The sequence below is a fragment of the Archocentrus centrarchus genome, chromosome 14, assembly GCF_007364275.1.
Source record: "Archocentrus centrarchus isolate MPI-CPG fArcCen1 chromosome 14, fArcCen1, whole genome shotgun sequence".
In the NCBI taxonomy this organism is placed as follows: Eukaryota; Metazoa; Chordata; class Actinopteri; order Cichliformes; family Cichlidae; genus Archocentrus; species Archocentrus centrarchus.
In genome coordinates this window covers 32,742,914-32,770,047 of record NC_044359.1, presented here as the reverse complement: position 1 = coordinate 32,770,047, position 27,134 = coordinate 32,742,914, and the positions used below count along the sequence as shown (strand labels likewise).

Sequence of the window (27,134 nt, the reverse complement as noted above, 5' to 3'; positions counted from 1 at the left end):
AAGCTGCACTGAGGTCCAACAGGACAAGAACAGAGATGAGTCCACTGTCAGAGGCTGTAAGAAGATCATTTGTAACCTTCACTAATGCTGTTTCTGTACTGTGATGAATTCTGAAACCTGACTGAAACTCTTCAAATAAACCGTTCCTCTGCAGATGATCAGTTAGCTGTTTTACAACTACTCTTTCAAGAATCTTTGAGAGAAAAGGAAGGTTGGAGATTGGCCTATAATTAGCTAAGACAGCTGGGTCAAGTGATGGCTTTTTAAGTAGAGGTTTAATTACAGCCACCTTGAAGGTCTGTGGTACATAGCCAACCAATAAAGACTGATTGATCATTTTTAAGATTGAAGCATTACAGTAATCCAGTCTGGATGAGACAAATTCATGGACCAGTTCCTCTGCATCTTGAAGAGTTAAGGCAGGGCGGAGTTTTGCAATATTGCGAAGGTGGTAGAATGAGATTTTACTAAGGTGGTTTATATGGAGTTCCAAGTTGAGTTGGGGATCCATCCTAACACCAAGATTGGTAACTGACGAGGAGAGAGGAATACTGTGTCCAAGAAAAGATATACTAACGATGGGTGATGATTTGATCTGGTGGGGAGTACCAATCATAATTGCTTCTGTTTTAGAGCTGTTAAGCTGGAGAAAATTATCTTCCATCCATCCCTTGATCTCCTCCAGACATTTGGCAAGCCTTGGCAATGATGGAGACGGAGATGACAAAGGTGCAGGTGGAAGAGGCTCATCAGCAGTGGCTTTAACATATAACTGCGTGTCGTCAGCATAGCAGTGAAACGAAACACCATGTTTGTTTATAATCTGACCCAGAGGAAGCAGATAAAGATTAAACAAAACTGGTCCAAGCACAGATCCCTGGGGCACCCCACAGGTGACAATGTGGGGTTCCGATGTGGCATCGCCCAATGCAACACATTCAGATCGATTTGTAAGGTAAGAACTGAACCAGCCAAGGGCTGGGCCGGAAAACCCAGCGGTGTATTGAAGCCTGTGTAATAGGATGTCATGATCAACCATGTCGAATGCCGCAGATAGGTCCAGGAGGATGAGAACGGAGGGGAAACCATTATCAGCTGCCATCAACAGGTCATTCTTGATTCTCACGAGTGCTGTTTCTGTGCTGTGGGCAGTGCGAAATCCAGATTGAAATTTTTCATAGAGATTATTGCAACTAAGATGATTTTGGAGATGCATTGCAACAACCTTTTCCAGAACTTTGGAGATAAATGAGAGGTTTGAGATTGGCCTGTAGTTTACTAGGTTATCCGGATCAAGAGTAGGTTTTTTTAGTATGGGTCTGATGATGGCTTTTTTCAAAGAAGAGGGAACATGGCCACTTCGCATGGAAAGGTTGACAATAGAACAGATAATGGGGGTAAGAAGAGGTAGATGTGTTTTCACCAAGGTGGTAGGAAGAGGATCTAGGGGACATGTAGTGGTCCTCATCTTCCTGATGATGTCCTGGATCTCTTCTGATGTAACAATTGGGAAGCAGGCGAAGGAGTGAGAAGTAGCACTCAGGCTATAATCTGAAATGACAGTTTTTGAACCTGATAGAGCTGTACGTATTGAGGAGATCTTGGATGTAAAGAAGGCCATAAACCTGTTGCATTGCTCCACTGCGGCATCAGAGGTAATGGTAGAAGGAGATTTCATAGTAAGAAGACAGTTTACTGTTTTGAAGAGCTGTTTGGAACAACCAGGGTTTCTACCAGTGATGTCAGAGAAGAACTGCGAACGGGCCAATTTCAAAGAATGAGCATAGGCCCTTTGATGTGCTCTGTACATTTGTTTATGCACAGTGAGCCCCGTAGATATATATCGGCGTTCCAGGACCCGTCCTGCAGTCTTCATTTTCCGAAGTTCATTTGAATACCAATATTTGTATTTGTTATACTCAGCCCTCCTCCCCACTCTTGCACACTGCCTAAGGCTACCAGAGTTTCTGTCTTAACAATCATGTTTATTGATCTACCAGTTAATAATTTAAGAAAGGGGCTCAATATGTTTACACATATTCAGTTCATTTTTTGACAACAACAGTTGCCTCAAGGTGCTTTTATTGTAGTATAAAGACCCTACAATATCAGATAGGAAACCCCAACAATCAGATGTCCCCTATGAGCAAGCGCATGGCGACCATGGGAAGGAAGAAATCCCTTTAACAGGAAGAAACCTCCAGCAGAGTGAGGCTAGGGGAGGGGCACCCATCTGCTGTGACCAGTTGGTGGGAAAGAGAACAGAAAAAAAAAGGCGAGCAGAGGAAGACAAGCACAAAAAGTGACATTTTAATCCAGTTTAGTTTTATGAAATAATGCAGATATTTTCTATGAGGTTGCTACAGGGACACAATTTGCTGTGAGCCTCAAATCCCAAAGTCAGTCTAATGTATAGTACATAAGAAAAATTCTGTTACATATACATTAGTCTTTAAAAGAAAGCAGCCTGATGTAACATAGGTTTTAATCTCCACTACTCTGTTGTTTTACGATAAGAGAAAAATGAATCATTTACCCAGCAGGTTAAAGACATCCTGTGTGCAGGCGGTGTCCTTGAAAAAATGCTGAAGTACTATCAGCTCCAAAGCTGATATTTTATTTCTGGCCTTGACCTTAAAAGGTATAAACTCTACTACACACCTACAGGACAGAAGCAAATGAGAAAGGTTTCACTTTAAGAACGCACCTAAACTACCAAAATCTCTTTTATGAATAATCCAAAATGTCCTTGGATCAGTGCAGTGCAGAAGGCATTCATTTAAATGCATATATAAATTATTAACAATATACATAAATTATGAAGTAACCGAAAATGTAGAAAAGTTAAGTAACTCTGAGCTTTGTCACTGGTAGTGTCGAACCTCAGCTGTAACAGAGCATAATGTTCCCTCAGCTGGACAGATTTGTGCTGAGAAGATGAGTCCACACATTCTACAACCACCAAGTCAATATCACATAACCCGCCTATTGTTGAAATAAATTCCCCTTTTACCTCAGGCGGCTTTAGTTGTAAAATGGGCTCCAGGGGGACAAAGGTGTGTTTATGAAGTGGCACATTCCTTGGTTCATGAATTTGGACTTGTTATAGAAACTCTTCTCTTGTATTCTGGGCTGATATATGAAACAGCGTGGGACTTTGGGACACAGTTGTATAGAGGCTTTCAGTGGCAGTGTGGTGCAGTACGGCCTGTCAAGTTCCTCCAGTGAACCTTTTCATCTCCACTGTGTTTCAAAACCAGGCAGTAAGCCCAGCCCCTCTTTTCACCTGAAGAGAGGGAGGAGCTGCAGTGAGCTAGACAGGAGGAAAAACAAGGAAGAGCTCACAAGTGGGTAGGTCGTGTGTGTGCGTACTTCTCAAGATTTGCGGTTGGAGACGAAGAAGAAAAGGAGTTTACCTTGCTTGTGGGTTTCTCAACATGGATATGGATGTCCCAGATTCTCCACTTGGGAATATGGGGCTGTTAAGGACCTTTGATTCCTCTGAATTTGGAAGCTGGGAGAAAATAGGCTCAGGGGGATTTGGACAAGTATACAAAGTCCGGCATGTACAGTGGAAAACATGGCTGGCTATCAAGTGCCCTCCCTGCCTTCATATGGATGATAAGTAAGTCACAGTTCAGCCACAAGTCTTAATGTTTTCCTGGTGTTGATGTAAAAGAATATAGTTTGATATTCTCCTCTGGCATAGTTCAGATGTGTTTTAATGTATTTTGGTCCTTCTAAGTCCTAACCAGGTCCTTGTATCTCAGCTTTATCATTTGATAAGCAGTTTATGGGCAAAATGGTAGACAGGCACAGCCGGAGCTCATGAGAAAGTGAATACCAGATAATGTGTGACTCACTTTCTGCCTGTCTGTGGGGGCTGTAAAGGTGTCTCAGCAGCAAGCAAAAGGGCACGTTTAGATATTTCAACACTTTTCAGTTGTGTTGCCGGGACCACTGACATACAGAGTCACCTCTGGGGCAAGTCCACAGTGCTCAGAGCTGTTTGCCAGTAATGAAAGGGTCACTGCTCATTTCCTTCATAAACAATGCTGTTGTTATGTTCATTTCAGTAAGGGTAGCAGTGCAGACACTTCATCTAGGAAACGCCACAGATTATATCAACGTCTAGAATTCTCTTTCATGTTTCAGACTTGCTCTGCATGGATCTCACAGAGGGAACAATTAGTGTATTATATATATTTTTAAAAGCATGTTTGCGTCTGACCAGTTGTGAAGCTGTTTAAAAGAATGGAAATTCTTTTAAACTCTGTGTACGCACACTGACTTCATCAACCACATCTTATAAATATTAACTGAGAGGATCCATCCAACCATTTTCCTCCCCTCATCCAATTGAGGGTCACAGGGTGGGGGGTTGGAGCCTATCCCTGCTGTCACAGGACGAGAACTGCTAAAATCTTTTCATTCAAAAAATGTGGGTAATTATATCATTTGTCATCATTTATATTACCCCCCAGGAATATCAGTGCAGTAAAGGCTGTCAGGTTTTCTTATCTAGTCACTGACCAAAACAGGAACTTTGAGGACATGACAGCTTCCCCCAAACTTGTGGTGCAACTTAAAGCATCCGCTGAGGCTGAACCAAAGATATTATCAGCTCCAAATATCTGCAAAGTGCATAAACAGTCATTTGACTGCAGCCGTCATTGAGCCGTATATGACATCCAGCAGCTGGGACTCAAAGCCACCTTTGTCTGTCTGTGTCGCAGGCTGCCACTGTGTGGCACAGACAATATCAGAGGCTGTAGAACCGGTATTACCGGGCCTATCTGTTAAAACAGGGACATTGTTTGGTTCAGCAGAGCTGCTGAGGAGCACTTTGGATTAGATGAAGGATTTAGCAAACAAGTGCTTGCCCATTCTTCCATGGCATGTTTGATTATTCCTACCTGGCAGATTTGGGGGCTTTGTACCTCCTCCGCTTGTGTTCACCATAAAGAACACTTATAACCAGGCGTGCTCTTTACATAATCAGATACACTGTGCCCAGGAGTTTCTTATGTCCTTCTAATTTAATTTCAGTGATGATAGAAAAACAGAACTCCCACTCTAGCTCGTCTAATTCTGCCTTTGGAGCACATTCCTACGAATAAACTCACGAGCAGTGATTTATCTTACTCTCATCTGTCCTCATTAAGAGGCTTCATTTTGAAAGCAACCTTTGCTTGAGGCATGCACTGAGGTCATGAATGACCCACACAGTTATGTTTGAGGTATGTCAACAGGGCCGGCAGACTGATAAAGGGCACTGTGCAAAGGTTGAGCAACAGAGAACAAGAGCTGGGTTTGAGCCCCATGTGCTCTCCAGTGTGGAATGTCTTGAGCAGAACCACCAGAGCAGTTAAGACTCTGATTATAGTTTATGTTTGTATACAGAGGTCACACCGCTACACCCTCCAAGGTTAATGTTCAAAAATATTTGGCATAGCTAAGGGCTCAGTAAGGATGATGTGCAATGTGGAAGAATTTTGGTTAGGACAAAAGTTATGCCAACAATTGCAAAGTATGACATCACTACATTGTTAATGTTTTATGAGAGGACAGGTTTGATAAATAACCACAAGCCAAAAAATGTGTAAGGGTTGTTTTGAAAACAAGATGACCCAAATACCTTCAAAACAAATTTCAGCTTTGGTTTTTTTGCACTGTTAAAAAACAGTTGGTCAGCAGCCGGGCCTGGCTCAAGAAGTGCAATAAAATGCACTGATTTGTTGTTCTTTAATATATATATATTTTTTTCTTTTAACACAGGGACCGTTCTGAGCTGCTCGAGGAAGCTAAAAAGATGGAGGCAGCCAAGTTCCGATACATCCTGCCTGTGTACGGGATCTGTGAGGACCCCCAGGGCCTCGTCATGGAGTACATGGAGACTGGCTCACTGGAAACCCTACTGGCCAATGAGCCGCTGCCCTGGGAGCTCCGCTTTCGCATTATCCATGAGACTGCCGTGGGAATGAACTTCCTGCACTGCATGAACCCACCGCTGCTCCATCTGGACCTGAAGCCGGCCAACATCTTGCTGGATGCTCACTATCATGTCAAGGTAGAGAGCTTACCGTGAAGTTGCAGCCTTGTGGTCTCACACTGGCATTTGTGGTGGTGAAACCGAGCTGGGAGGAAGCACACAAAGTTTGCTATAGCATTTAGTTTTGACTCAGATGTGTGCATATTGTTTGCATCATTCTTTTCCATTCTATGACTTGTAATGGTGATTATGAACATCTATGGTATATGTATAGAAATGTGATGATTTCATGTTTTCTTTGCTGGAAGAAAGATCTAACATGAAGCCAAACTGCAGCCATCTTTATTCTAAAGCTTTTGTTTGGGGCTTTCAGGAGGAATCCCAGCAATGAGGAGCTTTTCTGTTCCCCTTTATTATTCTTAAATTAGTCCTCCACATGTTTTTGTCAGACAGGTGTCTCTTAGCCTCTTTCCAACCCTAAACAAGCCCGGGATGATGGTTCCCACCCATTTCTGAGAGTAATGGGTGGGAACCATCATTTTTAGAGTTTAATACCTGGATGTAAACACCTCACCCGGGCTTGTCCCAACAGGATTAATTTAGCTCCTATTAAATCTCCTGTGTGTGTGCGTGCATGTGTTTGTGTGGGTGTGCACTCCTTGACACAAATGTGAAGGGCCTCTCCTCTCCAACAGGCTGGGACATGGCTGGGTTGCCCTCATCATACCGCTGAGTGCACATAATAAGAGCTTAGCAGCCTGTCATAGTCAGCGGGCAAAGTTAGTCATCACTGCCATGGCGCTTCACGAGAAAGGCAGAGGGGTTGCACTGTTTGAGGGTCTTATCTGATCTCTTTCTGTCTCAGATATCTGATTTTGGCCTGGCCCGATGGAACGGCCTGTCACGGGCTGATGACATCAGTAGAGATGGCTTCTGTGGCACTATTGCCTACCTTCCACCTGAGAGCATCATCGAGAAGGACAGAGTGTCAGACACCAAGCACGATGTATACAGGTTGGGGTTTTTTTGGAACTTTACAGGCAAACTTTAGTTGTGAGTGTGAGGTTCTTTTTCTTTTTCTTTTTTTTTTTTGTTTGGGACTTTTGGCGTGTTCAGTTAAGCTCTGACTCATACTGTGATTAGTCAGATGGATTTGATATGATATATTGTGTATTAAAAGCAACAAATGACTTACTGCATGTCTACACTGGAAATGTAACCAAATTTCATTCCCTAAAGTAGAATCTGTAGAGAGTAATTTGACAAGGGGGTAAATGTACTCTATTCACGCACTCCTACTGACTGCATGAAAGATTTATTTATATATATTTGCCTCTTTCCAGTTTCTCTATCGTCATCTGGGGGATTCTCACACAGAAGAAACCTTATCAAGGTAAGCCTTGTAGTTCAGTTTAAACAGGATGTTCATTTTATGAAGGGAAAAAATGGCAAAGTGAGAAAAGCTAAGGATAAAAATACCAATGTTAGTCATAATAATTTTAGGTCTAGGCTAGTAAGTAAACATCTTTTTTATCAATTACATCCTGGTTTACAAAATATAGTTTTCCATATTCATTTCAGTCAGGGCTGCTCTCCACTAAATGTCCCAGCGTGCAGGTGTAAATTCTTCCACTTTCAGTTTGTTAGTTGTTCAGGTATTTGGTTGAAATCTCTGTACAAAAGTGTCTTTTATGATCACAAATATCAACCTGATGGGGTGTCAAGGGCAGTGGTTCTAATAGTTTTTGTGGCATGCCCTCCTTGAATGGCAAAAAAGCGTCCCCTCTACCACTCCAAACTTTGTATCAGTCACTAACAAAGATCCATGATGGGTTTTAGTAAAAAAGGTCAGTATGATCAAAGGAAAAAAAACTCTCATTTCTTTATTTTCCCATCAATTTAATTTAGTGTCTCCTCATTCTGTGGCCACTGGTATTCCATGTTCCCCAGTAGTGGAAATAAATTCTCATAACTTCTAATTAATAAATGAACTTTTAATTTGTAACATTTTTACTAGCAGGAATTGGCTCTCAAAATTTCCAGTAAACAAAGTAAAAAATAGTTACACCTTTCAAAGTGTGTGTGTGTGTGTGGGGGCGGGGGGGGGGGGGGGGGGCTGCACAGAGGAGCTGTAGTGTGTGTGTTTACTCTATAAATTCCAGAGCACGCAGGTGGACAGGGCCAGACTGGCAAGCAGGATGTTTTTTTCCCAGGCGTATCAGGTAACAGTTCACTTTCTGAAGACCAGTGCCTAGCTGAGGTAGCTGGGTTGGCACTGGCACCGCCTATGTTGATCCAGACATAATTAAAAAGTGATAAGTGGCCTGGTTACCATCCCTTCCCGATTTCCTCCTCCGCCTGCAAAGGGTATTACGGTTACAATGGTAGGTGAAGTAGCTGTAAAGTCTCCACCTGTTTGTTCTGAATCATTGACTTGGCTGATCCCACATTCAGATAGAATGGAGCTCTGAGTTCTTTGCTTTTCTTTCTTCCATGGGAAACAACAGCACAAACAATCCCCTATCTGAGCATACAGGAAGATAATGATAAACAAGTGCATAACTACAGACTGCTTACCAGAAAAGGTATCAGAGCAGACCCATGAGCCCCACAAGTGTGAAGGAATACTTCTGACCATGTGCTTTTTTTGAATGAAGCAAAGGTGATTTGTTAGATTAGAAACTGAAGTACTCCATGGTTCTAACCCTCAGGAGAGAACAATATCCTGCAGATCATGGTGAAGGTGGTGAAAGGGGTACGTCCAGACCTGGGAGCAGTGCCACGCTGTCGACCGTCAGCCTGTGCAGGTTTCCTGAGCCTCATGCAGCGATGCTGGGCCACAAAGCCTGAAGCCAGACCCAGCTTCCAGGGTACGTTGTGCCTTTTACCTGTTAGCAAACAGCTGTCAACCCTCTTTCCTGATAACATGAAGAAAAGCTCTACAGAAGTGATCCCGAGCCTTTAACTGTACACTCTTTTCCCTTTTGACTGTGTGAAATGAAATGCTCTCCTTCCCCATCCCTGCTATTATTGCAACCTGACCCAGAGACATTATTGTTACAGAAATCACATCGGAAGCGGAGGAGCTCTGCTCTAAACCTCAAGAGGAACCCAAATCACCAACGTTATCAACATCTGAGCTAGAGCCCATGTCCCCTAAAGCACTCATTAGTGACCAGGTATGATATGGCAGTGAAACATTTACTGCTTATAGATGAAAAAGCTGTGTGTGTGTGTGTGTGTGTGTGTGTGTGTGTGTGTGTGTGTGTGTGTGTGTGTGTGTGTGTGTGCGTGTGTGTGTGTGCGTGTGTGTGTGTGTGTGTGTGTGTGCGTGCCTATGTGTGAGAGATTTTTTTTTTCCTTCTTCGCAGCCATGTGCTGTCATAAACATTTTGTTAGCCTGAATTTAAAATGTGAACACTGACAGCTCACTTTTATATCTTTTCATTCTTCACTTCAGTCTCTTTCTCTTAGCTGATGCGTGTTTTCATTCTTGCTTAACTAATCATCCAGACAGTGAGACTTATCTTTCTAGTGCTCCAGACATATTTCTTACTTTATGTTTGATCCTGACCAACCACTGCATCACATAAGAGGAATGTAGACTGATGGGATTGTTTAATCTCTATGTGCTGTTTCGTCATTTCTGTGGTGTTCTGCTGTTGTGTACATGATTGGAAGCAAACATACATTCATAGGAATTGATGGTTACGCAACAGTGTTTAGATTAATCAGCTCTCTTTCATATGCTTTCAAGAGATTTTGACACATTTTTAAAACATGGATTTGCATAAAACTAACAGGTACACACTGTTACTACCCTACCTGTTTTTTTTTTTTGCTCTACAGGTTAATGACAACAAGCCAGTGCGTCCAAAGTCAGCCATGTTGCCAGAAAAAGATTACAGCCTGTCAGAGCTCCTGAGCCAGGTGGATTCTGGGATCTCTAGGAGCTTTGATCGAGTGAAAGAGGATAGCTGCCACAGCAAAGAGAGCACCTGCAAGAGACTGTCTGGGATCTCCTCTGCAGACTCTGCCTTCTCATCCCAAGACTCTATCACACTGTCTTTTGAGAAAGAAGGCACATGTGGTAAGAGCTCATTAAAGACCTCCTATTAATTATGTAATTTAATGCATAATAATAAATTCAGGGTTTAAGCATAGCTTATTTTGGTCAAACCTATCATTTTCTTCCTTACTCTCCAGATTCTGCTGAGGTTCAAAAGCGGAAGCTGTGTGAGGCCATCAGGACCAAAGACACTGCCAAGCTGATGAAGATCCTCCAGCCTCAGGATGTTGACCTTCTCCTTGATGGAGGAGACAGCCTGCTCCACCATGCCATCAGCTTGGTTAATGAGGAGGCTGTCAAGTTCCTCCTCCTGAACAATGCCAATCCTAACCTTGCAAACGCCCGTGGCTCGACACCACTCCATCTGGCCACAGAGAAGCACCTGAAGTTGATGGCAGAACTTCTGCTTGGTCGGCGCAGCACCAACGTGAATGCCAAAGATGAGGACCAATACACAGCTTTACACTGGGCAGCTCAGAATGGAGATGAGGCTATCACACGCCTGCTGCTTGACCGGGGGGCAGCCATCAACGAGACCGATGGACAGGGACGCACACCAGCTCACGTGGCCTGCCAGCATGGCCAGGAAAATGTATTCCGGGTACTTCTGAGCCGTGGTGCTGATGTTCAGGTCAAGGGCAAGGACAACTGGACGGCGCTCCACTATGCTGCCTGGCAAGGGCATCTGGGCATTGTCAAGCTGCTGGTAAAGCAGGCCGGCGCCGACGTCGATGGTCAAACGACAGATGGCCGCACACCACTGCATCTGGCATCCCAGAGGGGGCATTATCGAGTGGCACGGATCCTGATTGAGCTAGGAGCGGACGTCCACACGACATCAGCTGGGTTAAAGACACCACTGCATGTGGCCGCTGAAACGGGTCACACCAGCACCTCTCGACTCTTGATCAAACACAAGGCAGATATCAATGCTCAGAGCACCCACGGACTCACTCCCCTCCACCTAGCCTCCCAGTGGGGCCACCTGCCCACAGTCAAGATGTTGATAGAAGAGGGGGCAGACCCCTACAAAGCCAACCACGCTCTACGAACCCCCTGCCACCTGGCGGCAGAGGGCGGACACTGTGAAGTCCTGAAAGAGCTGCTCCATCACTGTCCAGATGCTGGCACCCTGTCAGATGAGCAGGGCCTCAACCCTTTACACCTGGCATCGCAGGGCGGACACTTGAACATCATTACTATGCTGCTGCCACAGGACTGCCAGGACTTAGTTACAGAGAGCTCAGTGCAACCAGCAGCTGAAGAGCCTGCACCAACAGAAGCGAGGCATCTCCAAAGGAAGGTTGTCATTCTCAAACTGACGGAGCACAGTGACAAAGACTGCCCACAATCCATCAGTGCACACTGTGCCTCAGCACCATGCTAACAGGAGCAAAAAACTGTACAGGACTGTCTTTCACAATTTTTCCCCCTACTCATCTGCTGCCTCAGAGTTGGGCACGGGATAGTGTTCCAGTCTTTTTTTTTTTTTTTTTTTTTTTCCCCATTTATCACCTTCAAGCACTGTAATATAGATGGAAAAGCTCTGTAAATACATACACTGTAAATAGAAAGTATTAATACCATTTTGTGTTTGAATTTAAAATTTTGTTTACTTTTTTTACTTAACAAGCACATTTCTGTTTTTGTGTTTTGTTTTTACATAACAAGCATTTGTTGCGTTTCAAAGTTTTAGTGAGGGAGCTCATGAAATACCATTACTGCAGCTGGCATGCTTGCCTGTAAGTTATTTTTAATAGACCTAAAACTTTTGTCCCAGCTATTTTAAGCATTTAGACAAAAAAATCATTCAGTGTTCTTTACTTGTTACATATCAGTGCATCATCCATTAAACTTTTTAAAGTCTTTTCTTTGACTCTGTTGTTGTTGTTGTTGTTTTTTTTTTAAAGATATCACTTAAATTTATCATGCAAAAAATTTCTTTCCATTTTGTAAGAAAGAAGATGAAACTGAAATACATATATGCAGACATATGAAGTCAGATATGGTAAGAAAAAAACTAAATGCAGCTTATTATAATTTAGGATTAACTAAAACTTGCATCACTTTTTGTGAAAGATCACAATTGTGTGTTTATTAATGTTTAAGATTTTCTGCTAGTTTTTAAACGTATTCCAACTCCTACACAAACGAAAGCACACAGATTTAATTCAGTCCAACTCTTTCACTAAAAATGGGAACAAAAACTTTAACAGGAACAATGTAAGTGCATGTGCAACAATGTGATGAGCAAGATTTCACTCTCACTACAAAATATTGTGAATGATAACTGAACCTTTGCACTCTCTTCTTCTTCCTTTAAAATCAAAATCCAGAAGTGCTCTCTGAAAACGTCCTCTCAACAGCTCGTCCTACTTCAGGCTTCTTAGAGAAAGTGTCGTGTTTCACGCTCGGACTGCTCCACCTGCACGCGTGCAGGCACTGTAAGCCTCCGTGTCAGGCGCAGTTGGCAGGTCTGCATCTGCAGCCTCACCTGGAGTGTTATTATTTTTATGCTTCAGCTCTACTAAAGTGCATTTTCAGGTTGGCAAAGACCATGGGAACTGCCCCTGAGGGGGATCACAGGCTCTAAGATGATGGATGGCTGAGAAGGGGCGCTGATGTACTACCTGCAATTCCAGCCTGTTGGCTAATTCCTCAGACCACTTTAACTTTTCATCATTCTCTAAGCCAACGTGCCATTGCTGATGCCTCAAGGGCTCAACTTTTTGTAACCTGAGAAACAGTGCGGGTGGTTGATGATTGTAATCATTATGGGTTTTTTGTACATGTTTGCAGAGACCCAGAAAATGACTGTGTAAAATATCTGCAATCTGAGGCTTCTGCTTTGTGTACACAGCGTTCTGTCTTGCCTGTTGCTTGGTGATGTGTCTCATCTTCAGCTATGGGGAAGTTAGTCCTTTTGTTGCCCAATCGCAGCACCCATTTCCTGTCATGACTGCTGCTGTTTGATAAACTGGTAGGTTGGGTTTGTGTTGGACAATAACTTAAAGTATGTTTTTGGGTTTTTTTCCACACTGGAATACAGACCTGTAATGTGGTTTAAAACAGTAGTTTTCACTCAAGAATATATATATAGTTTCATTCAAAATAAATAATAATAATAACAATTACGGGCTAGTTTTAGTCATGTTTTGCCCCACACATTAAGCAATGTGTGCAGTTATGTGAACAATGCAACACATATACAATGAAGTCCTCTCTTTTGCAGTATTATAATAGGGCCAAAGGAGCTTTGATATCATTTATATTTGGTGTCAAGCATAACTGATCTATAATCTTTGACACTTACACTTGAGTACTTACTTGAACAGGAAATATGATTAAATGACCCAAAACTTAACTAACTAGCATCTTGTTACTCTGAGGTTACAGAATAACGAACATGAGAAAGAGACAGACGTATTATGTGCTGTTGTATTCTTTCAGACACAGTGTTAAGTAAGCCCGTTTAAAATAAAAGTAGATACAAGCGGGTATAACTAACTGAACATTAGCAGGCTGTAGAATCCAAAAAAAGAAAAAAGAAAGAGACATGCATCCTGCAGATACAATTTTAGAGACACACAGAAAATCACCGACAATTTCTATCGAGCAAAATTAGGCAAATATCTTTATTAACATTCAAAAGAAGATACTCAAATTTTTTATTTAACCTTAAATCTTGTCCCAATACACCCTCCATTCTAAAGTCCTCAAAACCCTGGAGATGAGCTCAGAAAAGAGTCCCTGAGTCAGTTGGTGCTGAGACTAACTGGCTTCTATCAAACACACCCTGACAAGTCTCACGACGACACGCTGCTTTTCAAACACCAATCAGAATAAAACAAATTATTACGCAATGCAACTTATCTGAAACAGCGGAAAAAAGACACTAAAAGCCAAATCAGATTAGAATGTGACCTGGTCCTAAACAGAGATTATTGGCACAATGCCTCTTTATTTATTTTTTTTTTAAATAACCAGTCCTGTCTGTAAGCTTTTGCAATCAGAATCATGATCTGAATGCACTGTTGTGCCAAACACGTTTGCTTTTCCAAGATGAGCTCTATAAATTCTCTCTAGGCTCCTCTTGTTAGTGTTTTCTTTTCTTTTTTCACATGCACAACCCAGAAGAGGAAGGAGGGAGGGCTTAGACAGTGCCCTCATGGCCAAAGGACAAGGATGCCAGAGAACCAGAGGTAACAGGCAGCCCACCCTGTCAGAGGCCAGCCAAATTCACCCAACTGGTTTTCAGAGGAGGCAGACATTCTCTCCAGACTAATGTTATCAACAAGTAAATTCGTTTCTTGATTTCCAGTTCACGAGGATAGTTTTCTTAGCGATGCATAAGGTGATTCACTTCAATGCCTCTTAACAGTCAGAGATGGAAGGCAGAGATGGAGCCTATCCAAATGTAACCTCAGTGACGACAAACTTGCAATCAAACAAGGAAGACACAAAAAAATGGAAGAAAAGAGAACGTGATGTCTGATGACAGGTGATGTTGAAACAGAAAAGCATTTCCTCCTAAAATGTAAATAAGTCGATGGCGTAAGGAACACTCACTTTAACTAATTCAGTTTTGTAAATCCAGATTTCAATGAGCTAAATGATATCTCAAAATTAAGCATAAGAGAAGGAGACAGGGCCTATCTGGCTGCCCAAAATACACTATATGGACAAAAACACTGGGCCACACCTCTTAGTCTTAAATTCAGGTGTTTTCAGTCCCATTGTCACAGGTGTATAAACTCAAGCACCCAACAATGCAGCCTGCCTTTACAAATATTTGTGAAAGAATGAATTGCCCTAAAGAGCTCACTGAATTCAATCCACCCAACAAGTGCAACAAGTTATTTAGTGAAATATGTCCCCTCCTACATATTCCACGAAAAGCTATAAGTGGTATTCCAAATTTTAGGAACCACAGTAACTCGGCCAAACAGTGGCAGATCAGGGTAAAGCCACAGAGCGGTGGCGCCGACTGCTTAGGCGCATCGTGCGTAAAAGTAAAAGTTTTCCAGTACAGCTAATGATGAGAGTGAACATTTATAAGTATTGCCCCAAACCTCTGCACAGTAATCCAAATATGGTGAAATCAATCAGTGAACAGTGAAGAATGTGGAGTGATTTGTGGTCCAGAATATGTTTTGCTTTACTCAATCCTGAAATTTTTTTCTTTTGTGAACCTTCATTATGTATGTCTTTTATATGAGATTTTTAGCTAATTTAACATCTATTATGTGACAGTGGCGCAGTGGGTAGGCGCTTGCCTTGCAGCTGAAGGGTTGCCAGTTTGAGCCCCTGTCCCTGCGCTGCGTTGTGTCCTTGGGCAAGACACTTAAACCACATTGCCTAAAGGTAGCGCCGGTCTCTGGCTGCATGACTGCACATGCTTGTGTCTGGATGAGTGATCTGGAATGATCATTTCGTTGTGCACAATGACAATGAGTTGAATCTATGATCACACCAAGAAATTTCTTTTCATGAACTCTTTCGATATCCACACCATCTATATGTATCTGCACTTGTGTATTCCTTTTGCAATTCCCAAATAACATCATTTTAGTTTTCCTTAAATTTAACGATATTTAATTCTGTCAAACCACTTTATTTTTCACAGTTCTGACGTGACTACATGTATATATCCAGTGGCTCAAATAATTTTTCACCCAGTGGAATACAACTGTTCCAGTTTATTGGTTAATATGCTTTGACCGTGTCAAATGCTTTTTTACGATCTAGGAAAACTGTTTCTGATCTGTAGCATGTGTAATCTCCTCGACTGAGTCAATTAATGTCAATAATTTTTAACTGTTTGAGCTAACTCCATATTGACTGTCAGAGAATAATTTATATTTAGCTAGGAATTTGTCCAAATAATTACTGGAGAATTGTGGAAATATAGAAACAGGCCTATACTTCATGAAGTGGTGTCTGTCCCCAGTTTCATACCTTTGTACTCTTCCCTGTCCCAGTTCCAATAGTTCCCAGCTACGCTCCTCCAGATGGTTTCTTTTTGATGTGCCAATGGTTTTGACAGATCTGGAGAAAACAGTAATTTCTTATTACACACCTAGGACATGGAATAATATGCAACAAGACCTAAACTTAAACAAACCTTTTGTCGTGGTTTTGAGTTTGGGGGGTATTTTGGTTTTCTCTAGCTTTGTACCTTTGTGCTGTGGGCCTGTAGTACTGAGATATGGCCTTCTATTATTTCTTAGGACTAAGTTTTTGCCCCTGTTTTTTGGAGTTTGGAGAAAAGATTTATGTTCAAGCTTTATAGTCTTCTGTTTATGGTTTTATCTTATGTTCCCTGGTGCTTATGAGTTTTGTTGCTCTGTGTTTGTTGATCATAGGTTAGTTAGTTCCCTTTTGTATTCCCTTCCTGTTCACTCAGTTTTGGCGCATGTGTGAGTCTGTCACCTGCTCTCCCACCTGTTATTCTGTGTGTGTATATATTGTCTCAGTCCCCCTTTGTCCTTTGTCATGTGCTCGCTCATAGGTGTGTTTCTTTTTTCCATATTTCCTGGAGATTCCTGGTTCTGGATCATGTGCTCCTGTTCAGCTACTCCATGTAGTTTTGTGAAAGAGCTCAGCATTAAAGCTGCTTTAAATTTGTGTCAGTCTTCTGAGCCCTGCGTTTGGGTTCACATCCTGCCTGCCCCACAGATGAGTTTGACACTTTTATCTATTATTGAATTTAACAGCATCATAAAGAATGTCGCAGATTTCAGACCTCCAATCAAGGGTTTTACATTCACTATACACATCAAGGATCTATGAAAGTTCCTCTTCATTTGTCAGATTAGTTTGGTCCCCTAAAATTGCACAACTATTGCTCTAAAGAGCTATGAAGTCAGTGTGATCAGATGTAGACACCCTCATATAAAGGCAAAGGCAGCATTTATACACGAGTAATGATGCTTAATAATTAAAAATAAATCAATCAATCTTGTACTTGCGTGTTTTTCTGCTTGTTTACACCACCATATAGCAGCCTTTTTTTTATCTTGTTTACCCATCTAATCCCTATATTGTAAGAACTGTGACATTAGAGGCCCTAAATACAGAAGGAGAAAAATGAGTTTATTTGATTGTTTTAAGTATTGTTTGTTTGTATCTTGATTTACGATACACCTAAATTCCCTTCATTGTCTTCATACAAACTGCAGAGCATGTAAAAAAGTGTCCTGTGGCTCCTTGAAACAGACAGAATTTGGCCTCAGGGGGCTGTCTAGAAGCAGCAACAAAAAGTATACCACATAATTAAAACTGTGTTATCTACTGGTGATGTTAACTTCTAGGATTATGGGTTATAGAATTCTCCAATAGATTTCAACTTACAATTGAGGAGTCCTCTGTTTCTCATTGACAGTGACTCTGGCTTAATCACTTACATATATAAATCATTTGTTTGACTTCCTGTTGGTCTGTCATGACTTCTGTTAAGACCTCAGTCTGTTCTGTTCCTCACGCCCTGGTGGATGAAAGATTAAGTCATTCCCTGCCAACACATTAGTCATGTAGCCTTGGGCAAAGGAAGCCTCCCTAGGGCTCACACTCCATTATGCTAAGGTACAGCCACACAGTTACATTAAAATGAAGGCATTAGTTGTCTACTTTAGTGACAGGATGTTGCACAACCTGTTGTCCAAAATGTCTGTTGGGCCAAATTGTGTCCTTAGGCCTGTGTTGTAACGCTGCGTAAAATGTAAATAAAAATCTCATAAACCCATATTTTATTCACAATAGAAGACAGAAAACATGTGTTTAAACCTAGAAAATGTACCATTTCAAGAAAAATATTAGCTCATTTTGAATTTGATGGCAAAAACACATCTCAAAAAAGTTAGGACAGGGCCATGTTTACCACTTTGTAGCATCCCCTCTTCTTTTGACAATAGTCGGTTGTTGGGCTTATTGGAGAGGAATGATGTCCCATTCTTGTCTGATATTGGTTTCTAGCTGCTCAGCAGTCCTGAGTCTTTTTTTGTCATATCATCTGTTTCACGATGCTCCAAATATTTTCAATTAGTGAAAGGTCTGGACTGCAGGCGGGCCAGTTCAGCACCCCGACTCTTCTACAAAGCCATGCTGCTGGAATAGACGCAGGGTGCAGTTTGGTATTGTCTTGCTGAAATATGCAAGGCCTTCCCTGAAAAAAGACATCAAGATGGGAGCGTATGCTGCTCTATAACCGGTATACACATTTTAGTGCTTCTTCTTTGCATCATAGAGCTTTACAGTGTTCACAGACTGATTTCTGGAAGTATTCCTGAGCTCATGCACTGATTCCCATGACAGATTTGTTTGTATTGCAGTATTGCAGTGCTGCTCTTTACTTCAGAGAAAAATCTGCCTCTTTTTAAACCCAGTCTTGTTACTGACCCGTTGCCAAATAACCTGATTAGTTGTGAAATGCCTGTCAAGCTGTTTCTTTTTAGTACCACTTACTTTGTTGCCCCCAGCCCAAATGTTTAGAGGTGTGTTGCTGCCATCAAATTTAAAATGAGCTCCTATTATTCATAAAATAGTAAAACGCCTCAGTTTAAACATTTACTTTGTGTTCTACTGTGAATAGAATGTGTTTGAGATTTGTAAATCATTGCATTCTGGTTTTATTTTACACAGCATCCCAGCTTTCTTGGAATTGAGGTTGTAGAACAGTGGCATCATGTGTGACTGGGATTGAGACTTTTATTTAAGACTTTTATTCACCACTCTGACAGATCACCATAAAATCCAGCAGTGGATGCTACTAATGCAGCTAGTAAAGTTTGTATAATCACAGCTGTTTAGCCAGGCTGGCACATTTGATCTGCGAGTGTCTCAAAGACTGCAAGACTTCTTTCTTGTCAGATGAGGTGTATGGTTACTCCTTTGTTTGACAATGACAGGGACTTTTTGGATTGGCTGAGTCACACCTCATTGCACTATCAGATCAACAGATCAGCAACAAAGCCCTCATAAAGCACAAGACATTTACTGAAGTGATGCAAGGCCTTTATCCGGACACTGGCAAATAGAAAGCGCTTAATGACTAACCTCTACAAAAAGAACAAAAAACAAAACATGTTTTTAATCAAAACGATTCCCTTATGTCAATTTCTGTAGCAGATTAACTGTTTTAAAAACTATCAGGCAAACACTGACATCTGTTCTTTGCTCTGTGACTGGCTGCTGAGCGAATGAAGCTCACTCTGTAGACTGTGCTGTAGACTGTCGTCTCCCCCGCCCTTTCTTCCCTCTGTCCCCTTATTCTAACCTCACAAAACTCGCCGAACAAGACCGGCGATCACGTCTCCTGAGAAGTGAAGCAAGCTGCAGCATGTGGATATTGCCTCTGGTGGATATGTGCTCAGTCAGCAGTGATGAATAAGATTTATGGTTAACCAAGGAAACGATGAATGTACCACTAAAATGTCATGAAACAACTCACTGACAAGACATTAAAGATGTAGCGGAAAACATTTCTGTATGTCAATTATATTGTTTTAGTTCTAGTGTAAAGTACACTGTCAGGGAAAAGCAGTTTCCAGGAAAATACGAGTCCGGGGACACTGAACGTAGTGAGGTTAAAGTCCACATTGACGGGGGAAGCATGCGTGAAAAGGAAAACATGCCCGTATCGCCACGCAGTAACACATATACTGCCACTGTGTCAACACAGCTCCCTCCTGTTTGCTAATGGAGCTGCTTGGGGACGTGTCAGAATTTGCTCTTTGATGACATCAGTCTTCCTTGGCTCTAGCTGTGCAACAAACTGACGTGTTTCATGACTACAAATGGAGTCTGATCTGCAGAAACACTGCTGATGATGTTAGGTCTGGCGTGACTCCTGAGCACAGCTGTAGCTGTTCAGTCAAATACAACTGGATCTATAATACCCATGAGTAACTGTGACTTAATGAGACCATAAAGTGGCTTTTAGCTGGACTGAATGGATACAGTATGAACAGAGAACATACCTGGTGGCACTGTTGAGAAACATGTAGGAACCAGATTTGGTATTGCACTACTGTCTTTATATTAGGTTAGAAGAGTTATTTCATTGTATTTTAAGCCAGGATTGCATTTGCCAACGGGCCAAATGTAATCCTGGCATTAATGCAATGAAAACAAGCAAGTGCGGTTCTGGTGGCAAGTTGTAATGTTAATCTTTGGCCAGGAGAGGTCGCAAACTCTTTGTGAGAGCTTACTCTTGTAGGATTATATTCCAGCACCTTCTAGATCATTATGTGGAAAACCTTTTTCTGTTTAGTTACAATACTGTGTAAAAATCTTGAGCCACCCCTTATTTCTTTATCTTTTGATTCCAGTGAGCCAGACTTTGTTGTAATTTCTAAAGTGTTTTTGAGCAACAGTTCTCCAGATTTTCTGAAGGTCTTTCAAAGTTTTCTTTAGACATTGGCTGCTTTTTCACTTATTTTCAGTACTTATACCTGAACATTTTCAGAGGAAGTTTAGTTTGTTTGTGAAGCCCCTTAACACTGACCTGTGAATCAGTCAAGCATAAAAATGGCATCTAAGTCAAGGGATGAACCAGTGTTGTGTTTACACATAACAGACAACTTTGCAATGAAACTATTTTAAATTGTATCTACTACTACTACTACTACTAACAGCCTTTTGCAAAAACTGCTATTTCGGTTTGACAGGCATAAAATGCCATGTCTACACAAAAACTGAAAGTGTCCTGGTAATTTTCTGCCAGGACATTATCGTTGATTTACTCAAGTTCTGTACCACTTGTGTTAATAGTAAACAGAAGCGTCCGTTAAATTTCTGTTTATGTTGCCGTTCACAGGCAGTTTCTTTCACTGTAACTCATTAAATGTACTTCTTTATATCCTTAAGCATACATTTCTGTACAGTTACAACATATTCAGCATTTGCTCAAAAATTGTTCATTTCCATTATAATCTGTACATAGTACACAACAACAGTGGTACATTTAAATGTTTATTTTCTTTAACTCAAAATCTATACTAAAATATAATGACAGCTTCCATCTCTAGACTAATGTAAGGTCTTGTGAAAAATAACCAATACACAAATGAAAGAACTCACAATCTTTACAATTTAAGCATTTTTATTTTCCTTAAATCAGTTTTTCCTCGTGTAAATGTGGCTGTATACATGCATTCAGGTGTCTTCAAAGTGTTTGCTTTAAATATGATACCAGACAAACATTTCATTTGATATCCATGTCTGTCCAGTCATGATACACTATGGATATGTAGTGAGTTATGGCCAAAAACTCACCTTTGACCACCAAATTGCATTCACTTCATCTGACTCCAAGAGAACACTTGTCCTAGATTAACACTGTAGGGTCTTTACCTTACGATATGAAGTGCCTTGAGAAAACATTTGTTGACTGGTAACTGGTGCTTTATGAATAAAACTGAACAGATCTGAAGAAGGTGTTCCTGAAATTTGGCTTTATTGGAACAGGACCACGGCCCTCTCAGCACAAGGCTGACAGGACTTTACTCCATATAATAAACAAATCAAATACATAGAATAAAAATAAAAAATAAGTTAAGATAGAGCATTATACCACTAACATAAGTGTTTCACTGACAGGTGGTCAAAAACAGTGGAAGTTTATTGCATCTGTATTATGTCCAGTATTACATCAGTACAACAAGGCTCTGACACCAAAGAACACCTTGTGCATATCTGACACACCAGCAGCATCTGACAGAACAGCATTTAATGTGCTGATGAAAGTGCATTTATTGGATTTGCTTTGTTAGCGCTTGCTTTTCAAAGACAATGGGAAGCAAACATTATGCAAAGCAGCCTTATAAGTGCTCGTTCTGATGAAGACTTTTTAAACTTTAAACAGAAGCTAACTGAATAAGGTTCTGTGTCCATTTTCTATTTAAAAAATCCTCAGCAATGACAACGCTTGAAGTCCACACTTCAAAAATCACCTTCAGCGCAAACCTTTTTCTCCACTGTGCTGTCAGCCATTTAACTTCTGGTAGGGGGAGCAAAGTTTGATATATTTCTTAAACATTAAGTGTTAGAAAATATGGTAACTGTCACTTCCAGTGCAAAAACCTCTGCCTGTGGACACAGGCCCTAAACAGCAAAAAAACTAATAAACAAGACAATAATAAAGCAAGAAGAAGAGCAAGCATGAAGTGAGACACTGTGTTTTCTTGGTACCTCTCCCCATGTGCCAAAGTCCTGAATGGACAATTTAGAATTGCCAACTAACTACATGTTTTTAGACTGTGGGAGGAAACCAGAGCACCCACTGAGAACCCACACAGACAACATGCAAACTTCACACAGGCCCCGGCCAGATGGTAGATTTGAACCTATGACCTTCTTGCTGTAAGGTAACAGCGCTAACCACCGCATCACTGTGCTGCCTGCTAAAGTAAAAAATATACCTTAATACAAACTAAATCAATCATAACATTAAACTCACCTGGTTTTTGCAGTTTCTTCATTTCCTGAGACCAGCTGCACTGCATCACCACCAGCTTGTATATTGATCCTTTTTCACTCAGTGACAGTGAATCCATTCCATGTCAGCTTTCTTCACACTGGAAAACCTGCAAAAGTGTATGATTACAGGTGAAGTAGGGGACATTTTTCCACTGCAGGATTTAGTGCTTCACTTGGTGGCAGCTGTTGATCCACTTTTCAAATAATCTCTACGATCTGAAGGTTGAAGAAAGACATATCTCTGCTTACTATAAGGCTAAAAGCGTGATATAGCGATAATTTATGTCGGCAGCATCCCCATAAGTTAATGGCCCTACATCTGTACTGTGCTTACATTGTACTTTAAATCATAATTATATTGTAGTTAATCACATCAGCTCAACAATGTCACAAAAAAAATTTGACAGTGAGCTCAGGTGGAGTGAAATAAAATGTTTTTCTAGCGTCCAAAACAGCTTTTTTCCCGCTGGGAAAAAGCTGATGGGAGTCCCTCATCAAACCACCTGTTCAACAAGCTCCAACGTGATGAAAAGCAAACTGTAGCTGCTTCCATCCACCGCTGTTTGTTTTACACAGAAAAAAATCAGATGTTAAAATAAAAGTCTATGCATGCATGAACTGAACTTAGTCTGGCATGATGTTTAAAATAGGCAGCCTGCTGACGTTCTGATGTAAGCCATCAAGAACGTCTGTTTTCTGCAGCAGGAAACGTTGCATCAAAGCACAGAACAAACATCAGTTCTGAGAACAGTGATATGCATCTCTTCATTGCAGCCACCACATGCTTCTTTAAAAGTTGACAGACACACAGGGTTCTAGCAGTGGTTGATCGCCAGCGTTGCGCCATGCTGAAGTCGCCTTGCACTGGGCCGATACCAGACTGATTTTTATTTTATTCTTTCTCTCTGCACTAAAGTATTATTTAAGGCCTGAATTAGGGTTCTGCGTTGGTCCTACGTACGTAACCTAAAATCCCCTCTGAACCCTATGCTGTAACATACAACGTAACCTGACGCGCACCTCTCGGGAAATGTAACTACACATCAGGTCAATGTAGCCGGTAAGGATTGTGATTACCGCACAGGCTTTAGAGGTGATTTCCGGTTACGTACTTAGGCCCCGCAAAGACCTGAGGCAGAAGGCTAATTCAGGCCTAACTGTTTACCATCACTCAATTAGCAAGCAGGCACAGCATTTAGTGTTTAAAATTGTGGGAGGAAGTCACCTCCCACAGCACCGACGAACATCCAGGGAAAGGACATAGAGACAGTGGTCTCTTACAAGTACCTGGGTGTTCACTTCAACAACAAGCTGGACTGGTCTACAAACACAGACATCCTGTATAATAAGGGTCAGAGTTGACTCTACCTGTTGAGGAGACCAAGGTCCTTTGTGTCTGCAGGACTCTGTTAAAGACTTTTTATGACTCAAAACTTTTTGTGATAGCATCTGCTGTTTTCTATGCAGTGGTCTGCTGGGCGGGGGGGTGCATCGAAAGGGACAGGAGCAGGATTGACAAACTGGTGCAGAGGTCGAGCTCTGTGCTGGGATGTCCCCTGGAGTCTGTGATGGTGGTGGGTGAGAGGAAAATGTTAGCAAAGCTGACATCCATTATGGACAACCCCCATCACCCTCTGCATGACACCGTGGGTGTGCTGAGCAGCTCCTTCAGTCAGAGACTGAAACATCCTTGCTGCAGGAAGGAGCGCTTTCCCTATACATTTTATTTATTTGCACTCCCACCCATAATGCATACTGTGTATGCTATGTACAAATTTTACTGGCGACAAAAATATATAGTGTTTTTGATATCTGTATGTAGTGTTTTGATGTATATGTGTGTATAGGTATATGTGTATTGATATATATTTTATGTATATAGTGTTTTTCTATTTTATTTTATTTCATCCTTTTTCTCTGTACATGAGCTGCTGTAATGTGCAAATTTCCCTGTCGTGGGATCATTAAAGTTTTATCTTATCTTAAATTACCAAGCTAATTAGCATTAGTAAACTAATTAGCGTTAGCTTGCTAATGCTACACCCCCTGATAGCTGCAGTATAGAAGCCAGGGTTTGGTAAACCAAACCATGAACAAATCACACAGTTATTGTATCAATTTTTTTTTTTAAAAAGGAAAAAGATCTTAATAAATCTGAGTTCTGTTGGTGTTTTAACCCTTTGTGACTGGCTGGAGCACCCACACTCCCATTTGAGTATCTAATTTTAAATGCTGGCAGAAGAGCAACCAAATAGGAGAGCAGTAGACGCACAGCAAAACAACAAGAGGTGCTTTTATAGATCCAATCAGCTCACGGCATTTCCTGTGTTGGAATATCGATCATCACATTATCGGCATGAACTATGACGTGATTTTCATAAGAGCCACTAGCTGCAACAACAGGAAGCGACAACATTTTGCCGGGAATTGTATTTTTTTTACCTCCAAGGCCCATCACAGCTCCACTGGTGCTACTGAAAAGTAATGTTTGGCTTTGTGTCTTTCTCTGTATATGTTCCTGGGACAATTAGAACTTTGCACTATTGGAAAATGTTTATTTTGATGTACATGCTGTCTTTTTGCAAACTGTGCACAACAGGTATTTTGTTTTTGTTTTTCCTAAAAATTTGTTGATCTCAAAAAAGACTGAACACACTTAAAATAAATTTTCTGAGGTTTGAAAGAGTTTTGTGCAACTTTTTGAGGGATACAGCTATGGCATTGTGTAAAAAGATGTATTTCTTTATGGATTATGGCACTTTTTTAGCAACTTCTTTAGGTACCATGGACTTAATACATACATATTTTTAAAATATGGCATATAAAGGTTGGATTGATATATAAGAAGTTGAAATTCTAAAAAAAAAAAAAAAAAAAATGGCACTACAGCATGTAAAAATGTAATGGACAAATGTTACGTGTTGCATTGTGTTTTAGCAGTGAAACAATAAGAGACCTCTCTGGTGATACTTCATAGACACTGAGCAATCTTTTTACTAAATTTTCAGTTGTTTTCTATTCAAATGTGGCTTGTATGTTAATTGAAATTTTTTTGTTATTTTTGGCAGTGACTAAAAAAGTTATAAGTAATTTGTTTGTTTTAGTCACATAAATCATCATTTTATCCAGAAATAACTATTTCACATATGCAAACGAACCAAACGGAAATTCACCAAACGGTTTCTGTATGAACCTAACAGTGGAATTGCTATATCACTGACTCTAGCTGTTATCTAACTAGCAGTCACAGCTGCGTAAACCTGAGAGAAACAAACAATGGTTTTTGTCCAAAAACTGATGGTATTATAACCAAGGATAATTTTAGTATTCACTAAACTGGACAGCATAAGTCATGTTAAACCTAAATCACGATTATTTTCAAAAAGAATCATCAAAATCTTCCTAATTATCTGGTTACAGCAGACACCTTAACAAAAATGTAACAGTTTTTTCTAAATAAAATTACATTGAGTCAAGTCTTTTTTTTACTGTAGCTCAGTAGGTAGAGCAGGTCACCTACTGATCGGAAGGTCAGGGGTTCGATTCCTGGCTACTCCAGGCTACATGCCAATGTATCCTTGGGCAAGATACTTAACCCCAAGTTGCTCTCCGACCGTTCCGTCGGAGTGTGAATGTGTGTGGATGTTATATAATTAAAAAGCACTTAGCTTAGTTAACATGGAAGTGCTTGTATGAATGGGTGTGCATGGGTAAATGTAAAAAACGTGTTGTATAAGCGCTTTGAGTGCTCTGACTGAGTAGAAAAGCGCTATATAAGAACTAGTCCATTTACCATTTACCATTTGTGAAACACAGTATTTTAATACAAAAATATAAGTTTTAATATTTACCACAGAAGCTGATGGCACTTTCTCCAGCTCCAGAGTACAAAATCCAAATGAGGCCTCTCACTGACAGACTGTCAGTGTCATGACTGCCCTCCCTCCCTCTGTTTCCCTCCTTTTGGGGTTCTTGCTCCCACAATGCATTGCAGTAGTAAAGAAATAGGGAGAAATTCTTGCATATTTATATAGTACACTGTACTGTATTTTTACTTTTTTTTTTAAAGGCATGCCAAGATGCACTGGGTTGCTGCTATGAAACCAGCCATTAGGCATTTGTGTTAACAAGGAGTTGAATAGGTGTACTTAATAAAGTGGCCAGTGCCTAATTTGATCTTACCATGTGGATGTCCTGACATGAGAATAGGCTGAGTGAAAACACCATATCAGTGACACGTGTGAAGCCTACCGCATCCTGCCACTACAGTGGTTTTTATCCCACTATAGTACAGCTTCACAAGGACTGAAAAGGAATCACGGCTTTTCAATAAATACTGAGTGATAACCCAAATAGAGACCATCAGCGCAATCCATGATGGTACAGCATTTTTATAATATTCAAAGGATATTCAGGGCCTAGTCAGACTGCCCTTTCATTTAGAATAGAAAAAAACAGAAAAAAATTGTGATGCAGACAATACCTGCCATTAGGTAGGCCTTGAAGCAGAAACGCATTCTGCTCTCACTGAATGAATGACATTACAAGGTCACATGCTTTAACTTTGGTTAGGAATTTAACCCCTGCTGAGACATG

General features: G+C 41.0%; 1 protein-coding gene across 1 annotated transcript; it reads left to right on the top strand.

Annotated features, from left to right (window-relative positions):
• The first annotated feature begins 3,358 nt into the window (after positions 1-3,358).
• ripk4 (receptor-interacting serine-threonine kinase 4) lies at positions 3,359-11,896 on the top strand. The gene is made up of 8 exons (XM_030746474.1): positions 3,359-3,625; positions 5,779-6,070; positions 6,858-7,006; positions 7,336-7,385; positions 8,704-8,862; positions 9,056-9,171; positions 9,842-10,082; positions 10,199-11,896. Exons 1-8 carry the CDS (start codon positions 3,438-3,440, stop codon positions 11,446-11,448), a joined length of 2,445 nt encoding a protein of 814 aa, XP_030602334.1. The 5' UTR covers positions 3,359-3,437; the 3' UTR covers positions 11,449-11,896.
• Positions 11,897-27,134: the final 15,238 nt, after the last annotated feature.